Consider the following 25,959-nt stretch of genomic DNA (forward strand, 5'->3'; position numbering starts at 1 on the left):
AAGGCTTTGTTACATTTGTAACGTGCAAATATCTTTTCTCATTCTAAAGCTTGTCTATTTGTTTTAATTGTTCTGTCCTTATCTGTGCAGAAGCTTTTCAGTTTAATTAAGTTCTATTTGTTTATTTTTATTGTTGCTGTAATTACTGCTGAAGTCTTCTTCATAAAATCTTTCCCAGGCTGACATCCTCAAGAGTTTTTCTCACATTTTTTTCTAGAATTTTTTTCTATCATTTCATGTCTTAGATTTAAGTCTTTTATTCATCTTGAGTTAATTTTTTTTTATTAAATCATAACTGTATACATTGATATGATCATGGGGTATCATACACTCACTTCATAAACCATTTGACACATTTTTATCACAGTGGTTAACATAGCCTTTCCGGCGTTATCTCAGTTACTGTGCCAAAACATTTACATTCTACCTTTACCAAGTTTCGCAAATACTGTAATTCCTCTGCTGGGCATATACCCAGAAGACCAAAAATCACAACATAACAAAGATATTTGTACCAGAATGTTTATTGCAGCCCAATTCATAATTGCTAAGTCATGGAAAAAGCCCAAGTGCCCATCGATCCACGAATGGATTAATAAATTGTGGTATATGTATACCATGGAATACTATGCAGCCTTAAAGAAAGATGGAGACTTTACCTCTTTCATGTTTACATGGATGGAGCTGGAACATATTCTTCTTAGTAAAGTATCTCAAGAATGGAAGAAAAAGTACCCAATGTACACAGCCCTACTATGAAACTAATTTGGGACTCTCACATGAAAGCTATAACCCAGCTACAACTTAACAATAGGGGGAAGTGGGAAAGGGAGGGGGGGTGGGTGGAGGGAGGGGGATCAGTGGGATCACACCTGTGGTGCATATTACAGGGGTATTTGAGTTAATTTTTATAAGTGGTAAAAGGTGCTGGTCCAGTTTCAGTCTTATGCATTTGGTTATCCACTTCTCCCAGAACCGTTTATTAAATAGGGATTTTTCACCCACTGTATGCTTTTGTTTGGTTTATAAAGATCGGATGGCTATAAGAGACTGGTTTCATGTCTTGATTTTCTATTCTGTTCCATATGTCTTATGTTTCTATTTTTGTGCAAATACCATGCTGTTTTGATTACTGTAGACTTGTGATATAACCTAAAGTCTGGTAGAGTGATGCCTCTGGCTTTTTAAGAATTGCCTTGGCTATACAGAGGTCTTTCTGGTGCCATACAAAAACAAAGAACTATTTTTTCCAGTTATTCAAAGTATGCTATTGTTACTAATGGGGGTTGCATTGAACCTCTAGATTGTTTGGGGTAGTATAGGCATTTTAACAATATTGATTCTTTCCAACCAAGAGCACGGCATGTTCTTACACTTGTCAATATCCTCTGCTATTTATTTTTGTAGGTTTTTATAATTATCTTTGAAAAGATCTTTCATCTCTTTTGTTAGATATATTCCTAAATATTTCATTTGCTTTGAAGATACTGTGAAAGGAATTGTGTCCTTGACTAGTTTCTTGACTTGGCTCTTATTGTAGTATACAAAGGTGATTGATCTGTGGGCACTGATCTTATGCCCGGAGATGTTATTGCATTTCTTGATCACTTCCAGGAGTCTTGTGGTTGTGTTTCTGGGGTTCTCAAAGTATAAGATCACATCATTGGCAAAGAGTGAAAGTTTGACCTCCTCTGCCCCCATTTGGATGCCCTTTATATCCTTCTCTTGCCTGATTGCATTGGCAAGAACTTCCGGCCCTATGCTGAATAGTACTAGTAATAGAGGACATTCTTGTCTGGTTCCAGTTCCAAGTGGAAAAACTTTCAGTTTTATTCCATTCAGTATAATGTTAGCTGTAGGTTTGTCATAGATGGCTTCAATTGGTTTAAGAAATGTTCCACGTATACCTATATTCTTAAGTATTCTAGATGAACCCTGGTTCAAGATCCACCTAAAGGGAGGGTGTCAGAATCTTTGGTGTTGTTTGGGAAATATTCATTTATGATATCCTCCAGTAGGACTTCCATAACTTTGGATTGTTCTTCTTCCCTTCAGGGATACCTATAATTTGTATGTTTAAATACTTCATGAAGTCCCATAATTCTCTAAGCAGTGCTCTGCTTTTACTCTCTTCTCTTAAATGTCTGTGTTAGCTCAGTGCTCCTTGGCCACAAGAGGCTTTTCTAGGGAATGGGAAGCAGCCCAACTCACTCCTAGTGTGGCTGCTTAACTTAGCAGCCATGCCAGAGCCAGCCATGTGCTGGGACCCTGTGGGCTATTGGCCTCTGGAGGCCCTCCCATAATGACAGGCCCTAGCATCAGCCAAACCAATGGGAATTCCACCCTGCCTGATAGTTCATTCCTCATTGCTGGTTACTGTTCAAGTTCACTTGGTCATTTAAACCCTCCCAGAAAGCTTCAGTGAGCACCCAAGTCCAAGAAAATTGCAGGACAGACCTTCTCTGTCTCTAGCACTCTGCCAGAGTGCCAGCAAGCCTCTGCCACACCCAGGCACCTGCCTTCTGTGCTGGTACTGCACTGCTCCCGGCCACCTCCTACTTGCTAAGTTTGAGAATGGGCTCCTGAAGTCGCCTACTATCTCACTGTGTCCCCAGAACAATGTTTCTGGGCAGGCCACTCTAGCCAGAGGTGGTTGGAATCCCCAATCTAACTGTGAGTATCTGGTATTTAGATGTCTCTAGTCTGCCATCTTGCTCTAGATGTTTAATTTTTTTGATATTTTCCAATTTTTAATTTTTTTTCCAGTCTGAGTGAGAAATGCTTTTCCTTTGTGTTAATTTTCAATTCCCTGATTACTAATGAGGTTTAATACTTTTTTGTGTATTTATGGGCTGTTGGTTTTTTCCTGTGAATTGTTTGCTCATCTTTCTATGACAGTATCGTTTATTTCTTACTGATTGACAATTATTTACATATTTGGTATATTAATCTCTAGCCTGTTATATAGGTTATAAACATCTTTTCTGAACTTGTTAATTATATTTTAACCTTGTGTATGGTGGCTTTCCTTGTATGAGTTGCTAAGTTTGAGGAAGTCAAATTTAACATTGTTTTATTTTCAATGTACTTTGATTCTTTTTCAGGTAGTCTTTGCTACCCAATGTTTATAAACATATTCTCCCATATTTTCTTCTTCTATTTCTATAATTTGTTTTCCACATTTATATCTGTAATCAATCTATAATTTATGCTTACAATAATTGCATATTTTTCTAAATGGCTAATCACTTTCCTATTTTGACTTGTTGAATAGTTAATCATTCCTCTGTTGATTAGAATTGTACCTTTTTCACTTACCAGATTATCTTTTATACATGGTTATATTTCTAGACACTAATCTGTTCTACTCATCAGTTTTTCTAAGTCAACATCACATTATTTTGACTTCTGTATATACAGAAGTTATACATTTTTAAATCTGGATCTATAGTGTCATTTATCCCTTTGCTGGACATAGTTTATGTGAGCTTCTAAATATTAATTTTAATATATCTCCTCTTCTTTTAAGGTCCAGTGTTAGCTAGCTTTCTTTTCAAAAGTATTTTTAATTAATTTCCATTATTAAGCAACTGAAAAGGCTCAGACTCAGATGACAGGTGAGGCGCCTATGGCATAAAATTTAAGAAAGAACTTAGTCTTTAAAAAAAAAAAAAGGATGAGGTTCCTGTCTCATCCTAGTAATAGCACTGTTTTATCTAAGAGTTCAAGTCTCATTTAATCCTTAATAAAGAAGTTGTTTTAGTCAGATGGTATTTGTTATTTTCTGGAGGACCAGAAATGTAACTTCTTAGCATTGTTAGTTTGGCCAGTATGGCTTTTTACTTGTTTCTCCGTGCATGATTTGTTCTATCAAAAAAGAAGTTTAAGGACCAACCTGTATAGCACAGTGAATAAAAGCCAAGAATAGAGACTATATCAAAGAGAGAATCATTAGCTGCCAGCCAAGAGATCAAGAAAGATACGATCGGAAAAGGGTCTATGACATATGAGATGCATATTCTTAGGAAGAATATTTCCACCCCACATTGTCATCCCTGATTTTCTGATCCTACTGGCTCCAGAATAGCTCAGGGATTTATTAGGAAAAGCCTAATACCTGGCTTCTGTTCCTAGTATCTTCTTTTGCTAACTATCTGTGTAATTATGGAATTAGATCTTTTGTGATATCTTTCTTAAATAGTTAAATACTGTTCCCTGTTTTCAGCTCCTGTTAAAACTGAATTTTACACTATATTTTCTCCTCCTATATATGTATCACCTTTATGTAAAGGTTAAGTATAAGTTACTATTAAATTTTTTCTCTATGTAGAAAAATTTGGAATATTATACATTATCGTTAAGTGATGCCCATATTTTCACTTACATTGGACTTTTTAAAATGTTCTATGCCAGAACCAGAAGATGATGACATGATAAGAAATATTATTAGGCTAAGAGAAAAGCTTGGTTGGCAAACTATACTACCACAATACAGTTTGAAATACAAAAGTTGTGAAATTTCAAGTCAGAAGACTACTATAAAGGTATTATTCTATTTTATTCCATTTTGATCTTTAAAAATCGATGTTGAAATTATATCTTAACTTTTATTTAATCCACTTCAGGCATTACATTAATTTCAAAATATAATCATTGTAATCATGGCAAATGCAAAAGTATTTGACATCATTTCATTTTACTTTTTAAAGAATGGAGAATGGATAAGGCATATAAAAATCTATAACACTTCAAAATATTTTCATCTGTCTCATTTTTACCACTTCTTGTAACTCATTGGGTTCCCAGGAAAGGGCACCATCTGCCTGAAATTTGAGTCTACTCTTTTGTTTCTGAATATCAGCTTTTTTTGTGATTTAAAAAGCAATCATAATCTTTTTTTTGATATCGTATCCTCACTCTCTTACTCCCTGGTACCTAATTTTCTATCTGATCTTCTCTGTATTTCTTTATGCTTTCCATTTTCTCCTTGGCCTCTTCCCACTGGCCTCTTTCTTCATAGAAATTTTAGCTTTTCCAAGGTCTCATGACTAGAGGGTAGAAGCTGTGAAAGGAATGAAAGTCTATATCTTGAAACCTCATTTATTATACCTGATTTAAGATTGAATAGGATCTTCTCTTCCTACACCTACATCTGAAACCTTAGTTCTCATAAATTTAAGAGTTTAAACTTGTGATTATAGAGATAATGTATGTGAACCAATTATTAAATATTTTTTGCTTATTTAACAAATATTACCTATTGTTACCACCTTCATTTTCAAAATAAATGATAAATTTGATATGCCCAAAAGGCAGACAAATTTACTGGAAGGTGGTATATATGTAAAAGGTGTATTGTCAAGTTTTGGGGGTTAGCCAATGCCTACTAGTAAGTGTTAGTAAGCATATAGATACATTTTTCTGAATTTTTTGTCACTATATCATGTTATATATTTGAATATATTAAATCTTCTGTAAGATCTTGTTAAATTTTGATTATAGACACAATTTGATATTAGCCTTCCTCAATGACGTTGTTCTTATTTTTAATCTATATTAAAATTATTTTAACTTATCAGCAATCTTTTTAGCCACTTTAATAGTTAATTTAGTCTAATTAAATTTTTTTTAATCTCAGGAATGTCTGAAAGACGATGGAGAATTTGTATATTGCCTTCCTCGGAATAATTCTAAAGCTCTTTACAATCCATATGATCTTCAGGTAGTCTCTTCCCATACAGCTAAACATTGTAAAGAATACTGGATTACTACTGCTTCATTTATATCAAAGGTAATATCAGCATTTGTAATTATAATAGAAAAATATTATCCAATTTAGATTTTAATTGCATAAATTAATCTATTCAGAGATACCTGGTCATTTGAGGAAGAGTTTAGGTATAAGATTTCTCCTTGAAAAAGTTATTGAATAGTGACATTTTTTCTTCTTTGTAGAAATTTAGGTTTGAGGATTCAATTTTAAGAATTTTTTCACCTCTCAAGTACTTTATTAATATTTGGTATACTTTTTTTAAGGAGTGGGCATTTGCTGGCATAATAGGAATTATAATAATAAAGAAAAGGATGCTCTTCATTAGCACATTTGTCAGAAACTTCATTGTAAAATGTAGAAATCTTCCTACTATACTCTTATATAGCTCTTTGATACTTAACACAAGTTGAAATTATCCAATTACTTGTTTTGACCATTTGTTTTATGACTATCTGCCTTTCTCTGCTTTCCCAGCTTCCGAACTAAAATAAACTCTTACGTGTGCCTGGGAAAAACCACATCTATATGAAGTAGTTTTGTATGTGCAGATGTGGAAAAGTTTCTAATGTGCAATATCGCATAAGAATGCAAGGACAACTGCTCTATAAATAAAATATATACATAGATACAGATGTGCTGATATAGGCATACTTTTATCTCTAGAAGAAATGTTTTTAAAATGTTAACCTTTGGATGAGGGAGAGGGATTTGAGGGAAGAGAGAGAATTCCTTGAGGAAGGGCATGTAGTCTTTGAATGTCAAATGAAGAATCTGGTAGTGGGATTATAAGCCACCTTGGACTTTTAAAGCCCTTTACAATCCATATATATTATAATATCTGTTACTTTGTATAAAAGTATACAGAAATGTAGCTAAAATTAAGTTCATAAACATTACTTTTATAGAAAATATGAAAATTATGAGACAAAATTGAGCAGCTATTTGTGAAAATATCTCAGGGTGCGGAGGAGGTTTTTCTTATATTCTATCTTTGGAAGCACAAGAAATAGCATTAGCAAATGGCAAGTATAGAAGCAGTATGTTTAAGGGAAATAAATTTGAGTGTAGGTAAAGTGGTTGAAGGTTTTAGATGTAGAAGAAGCTTCATTATGAAGGCAAAAAGTTATGAGTCAAATATAGGCTTTCTTAGTTTCTTGAAAATAATACATATTTTCAAATGAAATAAAGTCATACTTTTGCACTTTATATTTCTAGGTTATTAAAATAGGTGATGATAAAGAGGAAGTAGAACTTGTATCTGTTCCAGAATGGCTGTCAGAAAGAAGATTTTACTATTTATTACGGCAGTTTAAGATATTTTACAATTTCCGGTGAGATGAAAGAAAATGAAACCAGTTCTTTGTAGTCTGATCCTGTTGAAAGAGCAATTGCCTGGGTAACATCTGGGTTCTACTATAGTAATGCCATATTTGTGGGAAATAACTGGTGAAATATGGTATTCCATAAAAATTTTTTAGATAAATGAATCTTATTTAAATATTAAAACTCTTAATTTTAATCTTTTTGGATAAATATTGTAAAAATACTTTATAGTCAAGTTGACCCTTGAACACTATGGGGATTAGGGATGCTGACCATTCTCATGCAGTGGAGAATCTGAGTACAACTTTTCAACTCCTCCAAAATTTAACTGCTAGTAACCTACTGTTGACTGGAAGCCTTACCAATAATGAGAATAGTCAATTAACACATATTATTATGTTTATTTATACATACATATATATGATATGCTATATTCTTATAATAAAGTAAGCTAGACAAAAGAAAATGCTAAGGAAGAAAGATAAAATATATTTACTATTTGTTAAATGGAAGTGGATCATAATAAAGATCCACATGAAAAAAGCCAACAATCCCATATATCAATGGGCAAGAGACATGAATAGAACCTTCTCTAAAGAAGACAGACAAATGGCTAACAAACATATGAAAAAATGTTCATCATCCCTATCTATTAGAGAAATGCAAATCAAAACCACCCTGAGATACCATCTAATCCCAGCGAGAATGGCCCACATCACAAATTCCCCAAACTGCAGATGCTGGCGTGGATGTGGAGAGAAGGGAACACTTTTACACTGCTGGTGGGACTGCAAACCAGTTCAACCTTTTTGGAAGGAAGTATGGAGAAACCTCAAAGCACTCAAGCTAGACCTCCCATTTGATCCTGCAATCCCATTACTGGGCATCTACCCAGAAGGAAAAAAATCCTTTTATCATAAGGACACTTATACTAGACTGTTTATTGTAGATCAATTTACAACTGCCAAAATCTGGAAACAGCCTAAATGCCCACCAACCCAGGAATAGATTAACAAGCTGTGGTATATGTATACCATGGAATACTATTCAGCCATTAAAAAAATGAAGACTTTACATCCTTCGTATTAACCTGGATGGAAGTGGAAGACATTATTCTTAGTAAAGCATCACAAGAATGGAGAAGCATGAGTCCTCTATGAACTCAATTTTGATATGAGGACAATTAATAATGATTAAGGTCACGGTGGGGGTGGAGGAAGTGGAGAGCAGATAGAGAAAGAAGGAGGGAGGGGTGAGGAAAGGAAAAGCAGAGAGAGGAAAGGAGGGAGGTGGGGGGGGCCTTGGTGTGTACCACACCTTTGGGGGGCAAGACACAATTGCAAGAGGGACTTTACCTAACAAATGCAATCAGTGTAAACTGGCTTATTGTACCCTCAATGAATCCCCAACAATTAAAAAAAAAAGAAGAAAAGACAAAAAAATCCCCAGATGAGAAGAACCACTGGTCCAAGGTGAATCGGAGTTCTAGGTAATAGATGGACCTTATGTTTTCATCAGCTTAGGATGGCTTTGGGTACTTTGGGGTGATTAAAAGAGTGTTATAGAAATAAACGTGGCAAGTACATAAATGTAAAAAAAAAATGCTTTCATGCAGTAGAATGAGGAAGAGGAGTTGGTCTTGTCTCTGAACCAAATTGGGTTCATTTGCCCAATGGAAAGCCAAATGCCAAAGCATTGGATTTTTGCAGTGAGAAAATTTTATTGCCAGGCAGCCAAACAGGAAGATGGGAATCAGGTTCAAATCTGTTTCCCTATACTTCCCATGTAGCCATAGATTTAAGGGTGAAATTTTGAAAAAGTGGGATTTCATGGCCGGAGAATGATTGGCTAGAAGGAAAGGGTTGTTTTTGACCCTACATGCTTCTTCATAGGTCACATATTCAGAAAATGTCAGGGTTAGCATGATCTGAGGGTGGAGTTTTTAGCCCTATGATGTCAAAAGGTCACGTATCAGGTGAGTAAGTGTATTCTGCCTAGTTCCAGCCAGCTGTATGGGTCCTAATCAGTCTCAGCCTATCGATCCATTTGTTGCAAGAGGATTGTAATAAAGTGTTTTCTTTTTTGTTATGGAGCTCAAGAAAGTTTACTGGTTACCAGATCATTTTAACTCTGTTGGGCCCAGTTTCAGTCTTGCTTTCTCAGGAACGGCAGAAGAAGGAAAATATTCACATATATGTGAACTTAGCGGTTAAAAGCCCTATTGTTTGAGAGTCAACTATGTTGACCTTACTTTATTATTTTTCCATACATTTATTTATTTATTAAAAGTTGAGAGTCTGCTAAGAACTAGGCATTATTCTAGATCAGCGGTTCTCAATCTGTGGGTCACGACCCAGAGGAAGTGTATTAAAGGCCCACAGCATTAGGAAGGTTGAGACCACTGTTCTAGATGCTGATGATACAGTATTGAACAAAACAAATAATAATTTCAAATAATTTTTTATAGTAGAAAGAGGGAAATAAACATATAAATATGTAAATATCAGGTGGTGATTAAATGTTATAAAGGAAAATAAAACAGAGTAAGGAAAGTTGGAGAAACTTGTTGATATTTAGTTTTATCTAGTTCTAAGGTACGTAACATTACATCATAACCCATTACATCATGGTTCCTGAGTCCCAGGAACCAGAGTAGTTCCAGACTATTGTTTTAGTGTTTGTGTCTAGTTTTATAGTTTTCTTGTTTCTCCTCTAGTGTCAGCCTTTTCTTGGGATGTATTCTTGTCTGCTAGGGACCAGGAAAAGAATGAATAATATTTTAAATTGTTATATTTAATATGGTAAATAGCTTAAATAACCAAGGACCTAATAAACTTTTCTATAAGAGAACTGCATGAATTTTGTGGCAGTGAAGTTAGTCATTTATTGAACAAATGCTGTGTACCTCTTTCATTCTACGTAGAAGCACTAGAGATAAAACTGTGAAAAATATATAGAAAAGCTCTGTTGGTATAGAACTTACTTTCTACTGGAGGAAGATAGAAAATAAACTAGAAAATAAACAATGGGGCGGCACCTGTGGCTCAAGGAGTAAGGCGTCGGCCTCATATACCAGAGGTGATGGGTTCAAAACCCAGCCCCGACCAAAAAATGCAAAAAAAAAAAAAGAAAAGAAACAAGACAATTTTAGATAGTAATAAGGTTCATAAAGATAATAAAACAAAGAAATAAAACAGAGGCGTGTGTGTGTGTGTGTGTGTGTGTGTGTTACTACCTTAGATAGGATGGTCGGAGATGTTTATACGGCCTGGTACAGATACATATTCCACCATCACTGGGTTCCCCTGGATTCATGTGGGTTTTCAGGGATCTTCTACAATCCTGAAATACTATAATTCTGTGGATGTAAATTAAAATGAAATAGGAACTTATTTGTAATGCCTCTTTGGAACCCAGTTTAAGGTCAAGTTACTATATTTGTTTGAGGAATTTCTAATTTTCAAGTTACGGTTATTTGAAGGACATCATGATGGCATTGTCTTGAACTGCTTGGATGGTTTCAGGCCTCTTTCAGCCTTCTTTGATTTAAGATCAGCCAATGTAATCTCCAAGACTGGTTGTTTGATTGGCTTCTTGGACACACTCCTATCCCATAATTTTCCTCTCCCCAACTGGCTCTTACCAGCTACAGAAGGAATCTCACTTTGGCAAACAAGTATCACATCTCAAAGTCTATTTAAGGGTGGTGTGCTCAAAATACAAAGGCTACTGAAGGAGGGATTGTGATATGGCACTAGACTATGCAGTAATATTCATTTAGGGAAGTTGAAGGATATTTACATTAATAGAAACAGTTGGCACTTCTATTTCATGAATGAAAATTATAAATGATGAATACTAACCAGAGAAATTTTTCAATTCTTTCTCATGTAGGTTCTTTGAGTTTTTAAAATTATAGATGCATGGGCGGCGCCTGTGGCTCAGTGAGTAGGGCGCTGGCCCCATATGCCGAGGGTGGCGGGTTCAAGCCCAGCCCCGGCCAAACTGCAACCAAAAAAAAAAAAATAGCCGGGCGTTGTGGCAGGCGCCTGTAGTCCCAGCTGCTCGGGAGGCTGAGGCAAGAGAATCGCGTAAGCCCAAGAGTTAGAGGTTGCTGTGAGCCGTGTGACGCCACGGCACTCTACCGAGGGCGGTACAGTGAGACTCTGTCTCTACAAAAAAAAAAAAAATTATAGATGCATGTTTTTTACATAAGCATTAAATAATATCAAAATGACATATATTAATTTTTTACTTATCATTAACAAAAATGTCTTTATCAATGTGGCTTTTTATTATAAATAAAAGTTGAATCTTGGCTCAGCACCCATAGTTCAGTGGTTAGGGGCTGGTGGGTTCGAACCCAGTCTGGCCTGCTAAACAGCAATGACAACTGCAACCAAAAAATAGCTGGGCATTGTGGCAGGTGCCTATAGTCCCAGCTACTTGGGAGGCTGAGGCAAGAGAATCACTTAAGCCCAAGAGTTTGAGGTTGCTGTGAGCTGTGATGCCATGATACTCTACAAGGGGTGACATAGTGAGACTGTGTCTCAAAAAAAATAAAAAAATAAATCTTAACTTTTCGAAATAGAAATCTCTTTTCAAAATAAGCCAATAATGTATAAGAAAATAACATATTTTATGGTTTTTAATATTAATTGAAATGTTGCAGCTACATGAATCCTGCATCTCTGAGAAGTATAAGGATTTTCACTTACATTTATCTTTAGTTTTATATTCTGTTAATAGTTTGGGAGAAAATTTATATGGTTTACTGTTTACTTTAGATAGCTCAGGATGAATGAAATTTGGAGAATTTTTTTTTTTTGGAAATATTATATAAGAAAATCTTATTTTTTGTTTTATTTTATTTTATTATTAAGTCTTTCGTACATAGATCATAAATACATTTATGCCCATTTCAGTTTGTTGATTACTTGTACAAATTGGAATGCTTACATAATACTAATCAGCATAGCTTTCATCTCATTTACCCAATTGTAGCATTAGGACATTTGTGCTCTACACATGATAGAACCAACTTGTACTTGCAATGTGCTCCATACATGTGGTCCCCCTACTATACCCTACTATCCCTCCCACCCCTTCCCTGTTCTTCACCCTCCCCTTCCCTCCTTCATCATAGACTAAAGTTGTGTTTCATTTTTCATATGCAAGTGTGAGTTATTATAAATTAGTTTCACAGTAGTACTGAGTACATTGGGTACTCTTTTTGCATTCCTGAGATACTTTACTAAGAAGAATATTTTCCAGCTCCATCCATGTAAACATAAAGGTAAAGTCTCCATTTTTTTTTACTGCTGCATAGTATTCCATGTCATACATATACCACAATTTATTAATACATTCATGGGTCAATGGACACTTGGGCTTCTTCCATGACTTGGCAATTATGAATTGAGTTGCAATGAACAATCTGGTGCAAATATCTTTATTGCCAAATGATTTTTGGTCCTTTGGATATACACCTAGAAGAGGAATTGCAGGATCAAATGGCAGGTCTACATTTAGATCCCTGAGTGTTCTCCAAACTTCCTTCCAAAAGGAACGTACTAGCTTACATTCCCACCAGCATTGCGGAAGTGTTCCCTTTTTTCCACATCCGCGCCAACATCTGTTGTTTTGGGATTTTGTGATGTGGGCTACTCTTACTGGGGTTAATATTACTAACCTTTACTAAATTTGTTGCCTATAAATATATGATTTATAAACATAAGTATTTTTCCTTTCAGAATTAATAAAGCATTTGTTACCTGGAAATTGAATGTTAAAAGAATTAAGACAGAGAAGAGTAGGTAAGTCTTGATATGTAACATATTTATAAAAATTTCAAAAGAAAGCTATATTTTAAAAATGTAGCTTGGTAGCAGATATAACTGAATTTTCATTCGGTGATTAAAAAGTCTCATTCCATTACCTTTATTATTAAACTTAACACATTTGTATTCTTTTAAAGACTATTAAACATTTACTATATTTCCTAGTATACCATTCTATGGTGATGGTATTATGAAAAACCTTGATGAGTTCCCTTGGTCACTTTATCTAACCTTTTACTTCCAGGAAGAGGAATGATTAAGCTATTTTAGATAGATTATAGTTAATTTTACCTTCTAAAATCTCCAGCAGCCAAGTGTTTTTTATTGTTATTTTTATTAAACTTTTTATTTTGAGATTATTATGGATTGAGATGCAGTTATGAATAACAATATAGAGAGATCTCGCATACATTTTACCTTGTTTCTCCCAAGATGGTAACATCTTGCAAAACATTTAAGTAATCAAGACACGTTTCTATCACCACATGATCCCTTATGTTCTCCTCTTATGGATATACCCACTTCCCTGCCATTCTCTCTCTCTCCTTAACATTTGGCAACCACCAATCTGTTCTCTATTTCTGTAACTTTGTCTTTTCAAAAATGTTCTTCTTACAAATAATAATGGTATTTCAAGAGAAATGGTATTTCAAATTGGTATTTCCTTCCAATTTCCTTTTGGAAGGAAACTTTTGGAGGTGAAAGATATGTTTATGGCATAGATTGGAGCAATAGTTCACAGACATGCACTTATCTCCAAATGCATCAAGCTATATATATTGATTACGTACAGCTTTTTGTATGTCAATCATATCTCAATAAAGTGGTTTTCAAAAAAAGAATGTTGGCTGGGTGTGTTTCTCAATGCCTATAATCCCAGTACTTTGGTAGGCTGAAGTACAAGGATCACTTGAGACCAAGAAAATATACACATAGCCAACAATCAGATGAAAAATATTCAACATCACCAATCAACAAGGAAAAACAAATCAAAATCACAATGACATATTATCCCACTCCAGATAGAATGACTACCATGAAAAGTACAAACAAACAAACAAAAAAAGCAACTAAAAACAGAGGTATGATATGATCCAACATTCCTTCTGGGTTTGAATATTTATCCAAAGGAAAGAATATCAGTATATTGAAGAGATAACTGTACCCCCAAGTTTATTGCTGCCCTAATCACAATAACCAAGATGCAGAATCAACCTAAAAGTCCATCAACAAATGAATATATAAAAATAGTATGGTATATATACATAACAGAATATTATTTACCCATACAAAGATTAAAATCTTACCATTTAAGGCAACATCAAGCTTGGAGGACATTATTTTACTTGAAATAAATCAAGCATAGAAAGACAAATACTTCATGCTCTCATACATGGGAGCTCAATAATTGAGATCATTGAAGCAGAATGTAGAATTATGTTATAAGAGGTTGGGAAGGGTGTGGGTAGAAGAGGTTAAGGAGAGGTTGGTTAATGGATACAATGTTATAGCCATATGGGAGGAATAAGTTCTTGTGTCCTATGGCACTATAAAATGGGTTGTTCTATGGCATGATAAGATGACAAAACGATAATTTCAGGTAGCTGAAAGAGAGTATTTTCAATGTTACCAAACACAAAGAAAAGATAAGACTTCGAGGTGATGAATATGCTAACTTTCCCTGATTTGATTATTTCGTATTGTATACATATACTGAAATATCACATGTAGCCATAATATGTAAAATTATTATGTGTTGAGTAAAACATAGAAATGTAGTGTAGTTTGGGGTTGATTCTATTCATTTAGCATAACTTTTTAGAAATTCATTCAGGATGCTGTATACAGCAATATTTCTTTTTTTGTTGGTCAGTGGCATTCCATGTCAAGGATGTTCTCCCATTTCTTTAACAATTTACCTGTTGAAGTATATATTTCCAGTTTTTGGCTATTACATATAAAGCTGCTATAAACATTTGTGTACAGGTTTTTGTATACTTAAGTTTTCATTTATCTTGGATAAAAGTCCAAGAGTGCAACTGCTGGACCACATTGTAATTGCATTTAGTTTTTTAAGAAAATACCAAATGGTTTTCCAGATTGATTGCATCATTTTTCATGCTCGCCAAAAGTGATTCACTATGGGTGATTCAATTCCTCTACATCCTTGACACCAATGGTGTTTGTCACTGTTTTCCACTTCAGACATTTTTATAGGTGTGTAGTAATATCATAGTTTCATTTTGCTTTCCTCTAATATTGTGGTTTAATTTGTATTTCCCTAATGTTGAATATTTTTTCATATACTTGGCATCTGTATATCCCTTTAGGTGAAATTTATTTCATGTCTTTTTTTCCATTTTTTAATTGAATTGTTTACTTTTTTACCATTAAGTTTTGAGAGTTCTTTTAATATTCTAAATATGTGTCCTTTGTCAGATATGTAGTTTATAAATATTTTCTCCCAGTTTTTCTTTTGCCTTTTTCTAAAAAATTCAAGAATATTTATTTGGTGTCTACTAGATTCCAGGCATTAGACCATTAGCTAATATGCTAAATTATAAAATAACTCTCTGGCCTGAAAGCTTTACTGACCTGGGAGGGCATAAATGTAGAAACTTGGGCTTTCACTCAACTTCTCCCTCTGGTTAAAGTGATATTCTTTGAGATGGTTGGAACACAAGGATTAGACCAAGGGGTTGTAAGAAAACAGGGTTGTTACTGACCAATCCTGTGTGGCTTGTCTTTTCATCCTTTTAACAGGGTCTTTTGTAGAGCAAATGTTTTAATTTTTTATTATTTTTTATTAAGTCATATATACATAGATCATGAATACATTTATGCCTTTGTGGGATTCCGTGTGTTGATTATTTGTACAAATTGGAGTGCTTACATCCTAGTAATTAACATAGCTTTCACCTCATTTACTTAATCACAGTGTTCAATACTTGATATATATATATATTATTTTTTTTTTTTTTGCAGTTTTTGGCTGGGGCCAGGTTTGAACCCACCACCTCCAGTATATGGGGCTGGCGCCCTACTCCTTTGAGCCACAGGCACCACCCAATACTTGATAGATTTGACTTGTACCCTTGTAATATACTCCATAGGTGTGGTTCCACCATTAACTTTCCCTCTATCAAACTACCCTTCTCCCTTCCCATTCCCCCTTCCCTCCTTTATCCTGGGCTATAGTTGTGATTCATCTTTCATATGAAAGTGTGAGTGATTATACATTGGTTTTACAGTAGTAGTGAGTACATTGGATATTTTTTTCCATTCCTGATACTTTACTAAGAAGAATATTTTCCAGCTCCATCCATGTAAACATAAAAGAGGTAAAGTTTCCATCTTTTTTAATGCTGCATAGTATTCTATGGTATACATATACCATAATTTATTAATCCATTCATGGGTCGATGGGCACTTGGCAATTCTGAATTGACCTGCAACAAACAATCTGGTGCAAATATCTTTGTTCCCAAGTGATTTTTTGTCTTCTGGATATACACCTAGTACAGGGATTGCAGGATCAAATGGCAGGTCTACATTTAGATCCCTGAGCATTCTCCAAACTTCTTTCCAAAAGAAATAAAAACAAATCAGGAGGTATCATGGTACCAGACTTCAGACTATGCTATAAATCTATAGCATGGTACTGCAACAAAAATAGAGAGGTAGATGTTTGAAACAGAATTGAAAACCAAGAGATGAACCCAGACACTTATCGTCATTTGATCTTTGATAAGCCTATCAAAAATATAAATTGGGGGAAAGATTTCCTATTTAACAAATGATGCTGGGTGAATTGGCTGGCAACTTGTAGAAGACTGAAACTGGATCCACACCTTTCTCCTCTAACAAAAATGGACTCTCACTGGTTAAAGGACTTAAACTTAAGACATGAAACTATAAAAATTCTTGGAGAGAGTGCAGGGGAAACACTTGAAAAAATTGGCCTGGGAGAATACTTTATGAGGTGGACCCCCCCAGGCAGTTGAAGCAGCATCAAAAATACATTATTGGGATCTGATCAAACTAAAAAGCTTCTGCCCTGCCAAAACACAGTAAGTAAAGCAAGTAGACAGCCCTTAGAATGGGAGAGGATAGTTGAAGGTTATATTTCCAACAAAGGTCTAGTAACCAGAATCCATGGAGAGCTCCAACTTATTAATAAGAAAATAACAAGTGATCCAATTTCATTATGGGTAATTGTGGGCAAGAGATATGAACAGAAGCTTCTCTGAAGAAGACAGGCGCACAGTCTACAGACACATAAAAAAATGCTCATCATCTTTAATCATCAGAGAAATGCAAATCAAAACCACTTTGAGATATCATCTAACTGCAGTAAGAGTAGCCCACATCACAAAATCCCAAAACTAAAGATGTTGGCGTGGAAGTGGAGAAAAGGGAACACTTCTTCACTGCTTGTGGGAATGCAAGCAAATGCAGTGAAGCTATTAATTCATTCATGAGATCAGTGACTTCATGGTCTAATCATCTCATAAAAGTCCCACCCTTTAATAATCATAAGTGGCAATTAAATTTCAACATGAGTTTTGTAGAGGATATTCAAATCATAATGAATGAGGCCCATTCACATTGGGAGTGCAATGTGTTTTATTCAGTCTACCAATTCAAATACTAATCTCATCCAGTAACACCTCACAGAAACACCCAGAATAATATTTATTAAGAAATAAACATTCAGGTATCTGGTGGCCCAGTAAAGTTGATGCACAAAATTAATCACCACAGATATTTTGTTAGATTTATTCCTAAGTATTTTTTATTTTGAATAATTATAAATTGTTTCATATGTTTAATTTATGTATCCATGTGTTTATTGCTAGCATACATATAGAATTACAATTGATTTTTGTATATTGATCTTATATACTGTGACCTTGCTGAACTCACTTAATAGTTCTATGAATTTTTTGTGTATTTCTTGGGGTTCACTAAAAAGTCATGTTAGGTGTGACTGGAGACAGTTTTATTTCTTCCTTTTAGATCTGTATGCCTTTCTTTTCTTTTCTTGCTTTATATAATGGACAGAACTTCCAGCATATGTTGAATAGTAATAGTGAAGAATACACATCCCTGAATTGGTCATTATCTTAGGGGAAAGCTTGGAGACTTTTACTATTAAGATGTTAGCTGTAAGTTTTTTATAAACACTTCTTGTCAGATTGAGAAAGTTTCATTCTATTCCTACTTTCCTGAGAGTTTTTTTTGTTTTTTTTTTTTTTAGAGACAGAGTCTCACTTTATCGCCCTCGGTAGAGTGCCGTGGAGTCACACAACTCACAACAACGTCCCAATCCTTGGGCTTAGACGATTCTCTTGACTCAGCCTCCCAAGTAGCTGGGACTACAGGCGCCCGCCACAACGCCCGGCTATTTTTTTGTTGCAGTTTGGCCGGGGCTGGGTTTGAACCCGCCACCCTCGGCATATGGGGCCGGCGCCCTACCGGCTGAGCCACAGGTGCCACCCAACTTGAGAGTTTTTTTTATCATAAAAGTGCGCTGAATTTTGTCAGGTGATTTTTCTGTGTCATTTGATTGGATCATGTGGTTTTTCTTCTTTAACCTGATAATATGATAGCTTATATCAATTTTTGAATACTAAACCAGTTTTGAATACCTGAAATAAATCCCAGCTGGTCATAATGCAATACTAACTGATTTTTGATAATTTTGTTGGATAATATTTTGATATCAGGATTATTTAGCTTCAATAAAATGAACTGGAAGGTTTTTCCTCTTCTTATTTTCTGGAAGATTGTGTAGAATTGGTGCTAATTATTCTTTCTTTTTTATGATTTAAGTATTATTTTTATTGTTCACAAATTATAGTTGCATATAATTATGCAGTACAAAGTGAATTTAAGATTCATGAATATAATGTGGAATGATTAAATAAAGCTAATTAACATATCCATAATGCCAAATAGTTATTTAATTTTTTTTTTTTTTTGAGACAGAGCCTCAAGCTGTCACTCTGAGTACCATGGCATCACAGATCACAGCAACCTGCAGCTCCTGGGCTTAAGTGATTCTCTTGCCTCAGCCTCCCAGGTAGCTGGGACTACAGGTGCCCACCACAATGCTGAGCTATTTTTTGGTTGTAGTTGTTATTGTTGTTTGGCAGGCCTGGGCTGGATTTGAACCTGCAAGGTCTGGTTTACGTGAATGGTACCTTAGCTGCTTGAGTTACAGGCACCAAGCAAATTTACCATTTTTTTTATAGTGAAAACATTTAAAATTTCTTCTTTTAGTGATTTTGAAACATACGACACACTATCATTAACTGTATTCACCATGCTGTGCAATAGATCACAACTCTGATCTGAGGTTTTTTTACCTTTTGACCCTCATTTCCCCATTCCCACCACCACCACCACTCACAGCCTCTGGTAAATAACATCATTCTCACTCATTGTACTCACTGCTTTTATGAGTTTTTGATTGTTTGAGCTTCCACTTGTAAGTGAGAACATGGGGTACTTGTCTTTTTGTGCCTAGTTTATTTCACTTAGCATAATTTTCTCCAATTCTATTCACATTGTCTCATGACAGAATTAATTTCTTTTGTAAGGTTGCATAGTACTCAATTGCATGTACAACCATGTATTTTTATCCATTCATTTGTTAATGGACATTTAGTTTTATTCCAAAACTACTATTTTGTTGTGAGTAGCACTGCAGTGAACGTGGAAATGCAGACATTTCTTTGACAAAAGATTTGTCAATCTTTTGGGTAAATACTCAGAAGTGGGATTGTTGGATAATATGTTAATTTTGTTTTTAGTTTTTTTGAGGGAACTCTGCATAATTTTCCATAATGGCTGTACTACTATGCATTCTCATCAACAGAATATAAGAATTCCCTTTTCTTTGTATCCTTGTTAGCACTTATTATCTTTTATCTTTTTCTTAGTAGCCATTCTTACAGATTTGAGGTGATATCTCATTGTGGTTTTAATTTCCATTTCCCAAATGGTTAGTGATATTAAAGATCTTCATGTATCTGTTGGCAATTTGTATGTCTTTTTTAGAGAAATACCTATTTAGGTCCTTGGCCCATTTTAAAATTGGGTTGTTTTCTTATGATGGAGTTGAGTCCCTTAAATTATTTGACTTTAACCTCTTATTGAATGTATGGCTTCCAAACATTTTTCTTAACAATTTTTAAGTTGTATTTTAAGTTGTTTATTGAACACAAGATTTTTAGCTTGATGTAATATCATCTGTCTAGTTTTGCTTAGTTTCCTGTGTTTTGGGAGTCAAATCCAAAAATTATTGCTTAGATCAGTGTTGTGTATTATTCTTTGTTTTCTTGTAGTAGTTTTACAGTTTAGGGTGTTACATTTGAATGTTCAATTTATTTTGAGTTGATTTTTGTACATGGTATAAGATAATGTTCCAGTTTAATTCATCTGTATATGGATATTCAATTTCCCCAACATTATTTATTGAAGATATTGTGCTTTCTCCATTATGTGTCAAAAATGGAGCACCTTTGTCAACAATTAACTATATATATGTGGGTTTATGAAAAGTTTCATTGGTTTATATGTCTGTTTTTATGCCAGTACCATGCTATTTTAAATACTATAGCTTTTTAGTGTAGTTTGAAATCAGGTAGTATGGTACATCTTGCTTTATTCTTTACACACATGATTGCCTGGGCTGGTCAGGGCTTTTTGTCATTCCGTATGTATTTTAGGATATTTTGTATTTCTATGAAAAAGGAAGTTAGAATTTTGATAGCAATTGCATTGAATCTGTAATTTTGTTGGGTAGTATGAGTATTTTAGAAGTAATAATTTTTATGCTTGTGCCTGTGGCTCAGTGGGTAGGGTGGCAGCCCCATATACCAAGGGTGGTGGGTTCAAACCCACCCCCAGCCAAACTGCAACAAAAAAATAGCCAGGCATTGTGGTAGGCACCTGTAGTCCCAGCTGCTCAGGAGGCTGAGGCAAGAGAATTGCCTAAGCCCAAGAGCTGGAGGTTGTTGTGAGCTGTGACGTCATGGCATTCTACTGAGGGCAACAAAGTGAGACTCTGTCTCTAAAAGAATAATAATTTTTCCAATCCATGAACATGTATATCTTTTCATTTATTTGTGTCTCCTTCAACTTCTGTTATTAACATTTTATAGTTTTCAGTTTTTTACCCCCTGGCAAAAGTTATTCACTAGTATTTTATTCTTTTTTTCAGATATTGTAATTGGTATTATTCCCTTGATTTATTTTTTTGAATAGTTTGTCATTAGAGTATAAAAACACTAGTGATTTTTATATATTGATTTTCTATTCTGCAACTTTACTTTTTTATTAATTCTATCTTTTTTTTGGTGAAATTCTTAAAGGATTTTCTATATTTATGAGCATGTAGTCAGGAAACAGCAACAATTTTACTTCTTTCTTCCCTATTAGGATGACTTTCATTTCTTTCCCTTGCTTAACTGCTCAGGCAAGAGCTTCCAATGCTATCTTTAATATAGGTGGTGAGAGTGGAAATACTTTTCTTTTGGGGGGTCTTATAGGAAAAGCTTTCGATTTTTTGCCAATGAGTATAATAATGTTAGCTGTGAGCTTATTATATTATGGCTTTTATTGTGGTTGTGGTACATTTTTCTATACGTAATTTTTGACAGTTTTATCATGAAATAATGTTGAAGCTCATCAAATGAAGATCTATACCTAATAAAATGATCATATGGTTTTTGTCCTTCATTCTGTTAATGTAATGTGTCACATTTATTGATTTGCATATGTCAACCCATCCTTGCAAGCCAGGGATATATCTCACTGGATTATGATGAATGATCTCTTTAATGTATTATTAAATTAATATTGATAGTGTTTTGTTGAGGATATTTGCAACTACATTTAATTTACAACCATTTACAATTTTCTTCTCTATAATATTCTTGCCTAGCTTTGATATTCAGATAATGCTGGCCTTATAAAAAGAATTTTAGAAGTATTCTGTCCTCTTTGATATTTAGAGGAGTTTGTGCATTATTGGTAGTAGTTCTTTAAATATTTGGTAGAATTCCACTGTGAAGCTATCAGGTTCTGGGCTTTTTATTACAAATTCATTTTTCTTACTTTTGTTTTTGGTCTGTTCAGATTTTGCATTTTTTCATAACTAGGTCTCAGTAGGTTACATGTTATATAGGAATTTATTCATTTCTTCTAGGTTACTAATTTATTGATACATGATTGTTTCAGTCATGTAGCCTCTCTCATTTTTTATTCATTTGAGTTTTCTCTCTTTTTCCCCTTAGTCCAGCTAAGTGGGGTTTTTTTGCTTGTTTGCTTGTTTGCTTGCTTGCTTGTTTGTTTGTTTTTTGCAGTTTGTGGCTGGGGCTGGGTTTGACCACACCTTTTTATATGGGGCTAGTGCCCTACCCCTTTGAGCCACAGGTGCCGCCCCAGCTAAGTGTTTGTTGATTTTACTTTTTTCAAAAAACAACTCTTAGTTTTGTTGATCTTTTCTTTTTTTTATTTTTATTTTTTATTTTTAGATTCTTCTCCTTTTTTTATTATTTTTTTATTAAGTCTTTTGTACATAGATCATAAATACATTTCTGCCATTTTCAATGTGTTGATTATTTGTACAAATTGGAGTGCTTACATCATACTAATCAACATAGCTTTCACCTCATTTACTCAATTATAGCATTAGGACATTTGTGTTCTATCTATCCAACTTGTACTTGCAATGTGCTCCATAGGTGTGGTCCCCCTACTATCCCCTATTATCCCTCCTACCCCCTCCCCTCCCCTCTCCCTCCCCTTCTTCATCCTAGACTAAAGTTGTGTTTCATTTTTCATATGCAAGTGTGAATGATTAAATTGGTTGATCTTTTCTATTGTTTTTCTAATCTCTATTTCATTTATTGCTGTTCTTTCTTTTTTTTTTTTAATTGTTGGGGATTCATTGAGGGTACAAGAAACCAGGTTACACTGATTGCATTTTTTAGGTAAGTCCCTCTTACAATCATGTCTTGCCCCCAAAAGGTGTGGCACACACCAAGGCCCCACCCCCCTCCCTCCTTCCCTCTCTTTACTCTTCCTTTTCCCTACCCCTCCCTCCCTCTTTCTCTCTCTGCTCTCCCCTTCCCCCACCCCCACCATGTTCTCTCCAATGTGAATTCCTTTTTGCTTAGCAACTTATCAACACAAGGTAAATGTTCTTCCACGTTCTTTATATTTGGAGGGTTTCTCTTCTGTATGATTTCTTTTATGTACAGTGAGGTTTGGATGTGAGTTGAATGTTTTGTCATGCTGTTCATATTTACAAAGTTTCTCTCCAGAATTAATTCTTTTATGTCCAGAGTTTCACATTCTTCACACTTGTAGGATTTCTCTCCAGAATGAATTTTTTATGGCTGGAAAGGTGTGAGTAATATTTAAAGGCTTTTCCACATTCTTGATATTTGTAAGGTTTCTCTCCAGAATGAATTCTTTGATGTACAGAAAGCTGTCTATACTGGTTGGTAAGTGTATCACATTCTTTACAGTGTCAATACTCTTATGGTTAAAATATTTTGATCTGTGACTAAGATATTTGCCATAATTTTCACATTTGCAGAGTTTCTCTACAGTATGTAGTCTCTTATGCTTAGGCAGTCTTGAGCAAGATTTGAAGACTTTGCTACCTTCTTTACATGTGTACTGTTTTTCTCCAATATTGGATTATCTTATGTTCAGGAATGTGTGACCATAGGTAACAGGCTTTCACACACTTTTCACATTGAAAAGTTTTCACTACGGTATATATCATCTTATGTCTGTTTAGATTTGAAAATTGTCTGAAGACTTTCAAACATTTTCTACATTGGAAAATTTTGCTATGGGTATCTGTTAAACACTGGTCCCATCTACTGGAACATTCTTTCTGCTGTTTACACTCATCCACACTTTCCCAGTCCTTTTTTAAGTTAAAATTTTCTGGGCCACACCTTTGATATCTTCTCAGGATTGTCTCTGGGAATAAAATATTTGTGCCCAGCTCTTGCAAATAATCTTGGGTAGAATGATTAGATATAGCCAGGTGATTGACTACTGTCTGGTGTGTCTTCACCTTTCAGGGTTTTTTGCTTTGCTCCAGACAGCTGATGAGGTCTGGCTTAGAAATAGTAAGACCTAGGAAGACCAGGTTTCTGTTGTTCTCTAACGTGACATCCCAGTACAAATTCTGCTGAGCAGGGTCCAGGCAGGCCCACTCATCCATAGAGAATTATATAGACACATCTTCGAATGTCAACAGTGCCATTTCCCAGCTTCCAGGATGTCCTTGTGTCCTCTCTACAGATCTCAGAGTACCTGTAGGTCACAAGGTGACAGAGGCTGCTACACAGACACTTCAACGGTAATGGAGATGCAACAGTTGCAGAGGGGACCCCAAGCTCAGTAACCAGCTCATCAGACCCATTTATTGCTGTTCTTACTGTTCTTTCCTTCTGCTAACTTTAGGCATAGTTCTTTTTTTTCTTGAGTTGTAACTTTAAGTTGTTTGAGACTTTTATCCTTTTGTATGTAGGCATTTATTGCTATAATATTCTTTCTTAGAACTACTTTTGCTACATCCTATAAGTTTTGGTGTGTTGTGTTTCTGTTTTTGTTTGTCTCAAGATATTCTTAAATTCCACTCTAAATTTATTAATTGACTTATTGGTTGTTTGAGAAGATATTTAATTTTGATCTATTTGTGGTTCTAAAATTTCTTCTATGGATTTCTATTTTTATACCACAGTATTTGGAAAGTATAATTGATATTTCAATCCTCTTAAAATTCATAGGACTTGCTTTGTGGCCTAAAGAATGACCCATGTGCCCTTGAGAATGAATAATGGGCATTCTGTTGCAGTTGGATCTAATGTTCTGTATATGTCTTTTTGATCAATGTGGTCTAAAGTGTTGTTTAACTTCAACATTTTCTTATTAAACAGGGCACTAAAGTCCTCTACTATTGTTGCATTGCAATATACCTCTCCTTTTTGTTCCTTTACTATTTGACTTACACATTTAGGTGCTCTAATGTTCATTGTATGTATGTGTATGTATATTTATAACTGTTACACCCACTTAATGACTTTATCCCTTTTTATTTATTTAATGTTCCTATTTTTATAGTTTTTTTATTTTTTAATAATTTTTTTACTAAATCATAACTGTGTACATGAATGCAATCATGGGGTACAATGTGCTAGTTTTATATACAATTTGAAATATTTCCATCAAACTGGTTAACATAGCCTTCATGGCATTTTCATAGTTATTGTGTTGAGACATTTATATTCTACATTTAGTAAATTTCACATGTACCATTGTAAGATGCACCGTAGGTGTGGTCCCAACAATTACCCTCCCTCCACCCAGCCTCCCCCCTCCCCTACCTTCCCTTTCCCCTTTCCCTATATTACTAGGCTACAGTTCAGTTACAGCTTTCATATGAAAGCTATAAATTACTTTCATAGTAGGGCTGAGTACATTTGATACTTTTTCTTCCATTTTGGTTATACTTTGCTAAAAAGACTATGTTCCAGCTCCATTCATGTATACATGAAAGACGTAGAGTCTCCATCTTTATTTAGGGCTGCATAATATCACATGGTGTACATATACAAAACAAAGACCATATGATTCTCTCAATTGATCCAGAAAAAGCTTTTGATAATATCCAGCATCGCTTCATGATCAGAACACTCAAGAAAATTGGTCTAGAAGGGACTTTTCTTAAACTGATAGAGGCCATCTACAGCAAACCCACAGCCAGTATCATATTGAATGGAGTTAAATTGGAATCATTTCCACTCAGATCAGGAACCAGAAAAGGCTGCCCATTGTCTCCATTGCTTTTCAACATTGTAATGGAAGTTTTAGCCACTGCAATTAGGGAAGAAATGGCGATCAAGGGTATCCATATAGGGTCAGAAGAGATCAAACTTTCGCTCTTCGCAGATGACATGATTGTGTACCTGGAAAACACTAGGGACT

At 34.8% G+C, this 25,959-nt stretch overlaps 1 protein-coding gene across 1 annotated transcript in view; it reads left to right on the plus strand.

The window, feature by feature from the left end:
- Positions 1–25,959, plus strand: part of DNAH14 (dynein axonemal heavy chain 14) — an 862,921-nt gene that overhangs the window by 32,953 nt on the left and 804,009 nt on the right. Inside the window, 4 exon segments of the mRNA XM_053607548.1 lie at positions 4,414–4,544; positions 5,639–5,791; positions 6,989–7,104; positions 12,850–12,912. Of these exon segments, the coding sequence (XP_053463523.1) occupies positions 4,414–4,544; positions 5,639–5,791; positions 6,989–7,104; positions 12,850–12,912 (463 nt within the window).

This window comes from Nycticebus coucang, chromosome 10 (assembly GCF_027406575.1).
Source record: "Nycticebus coucang isolate mNycCou1 chromosome 10, mNycCou1.pri, whole genome shotgun sequence".
NCBI lineage: Eukaryota > Metazoa > Chordata > Mammalia > Primates > Lorisidae > Nycticebus > Nycticebus coucang.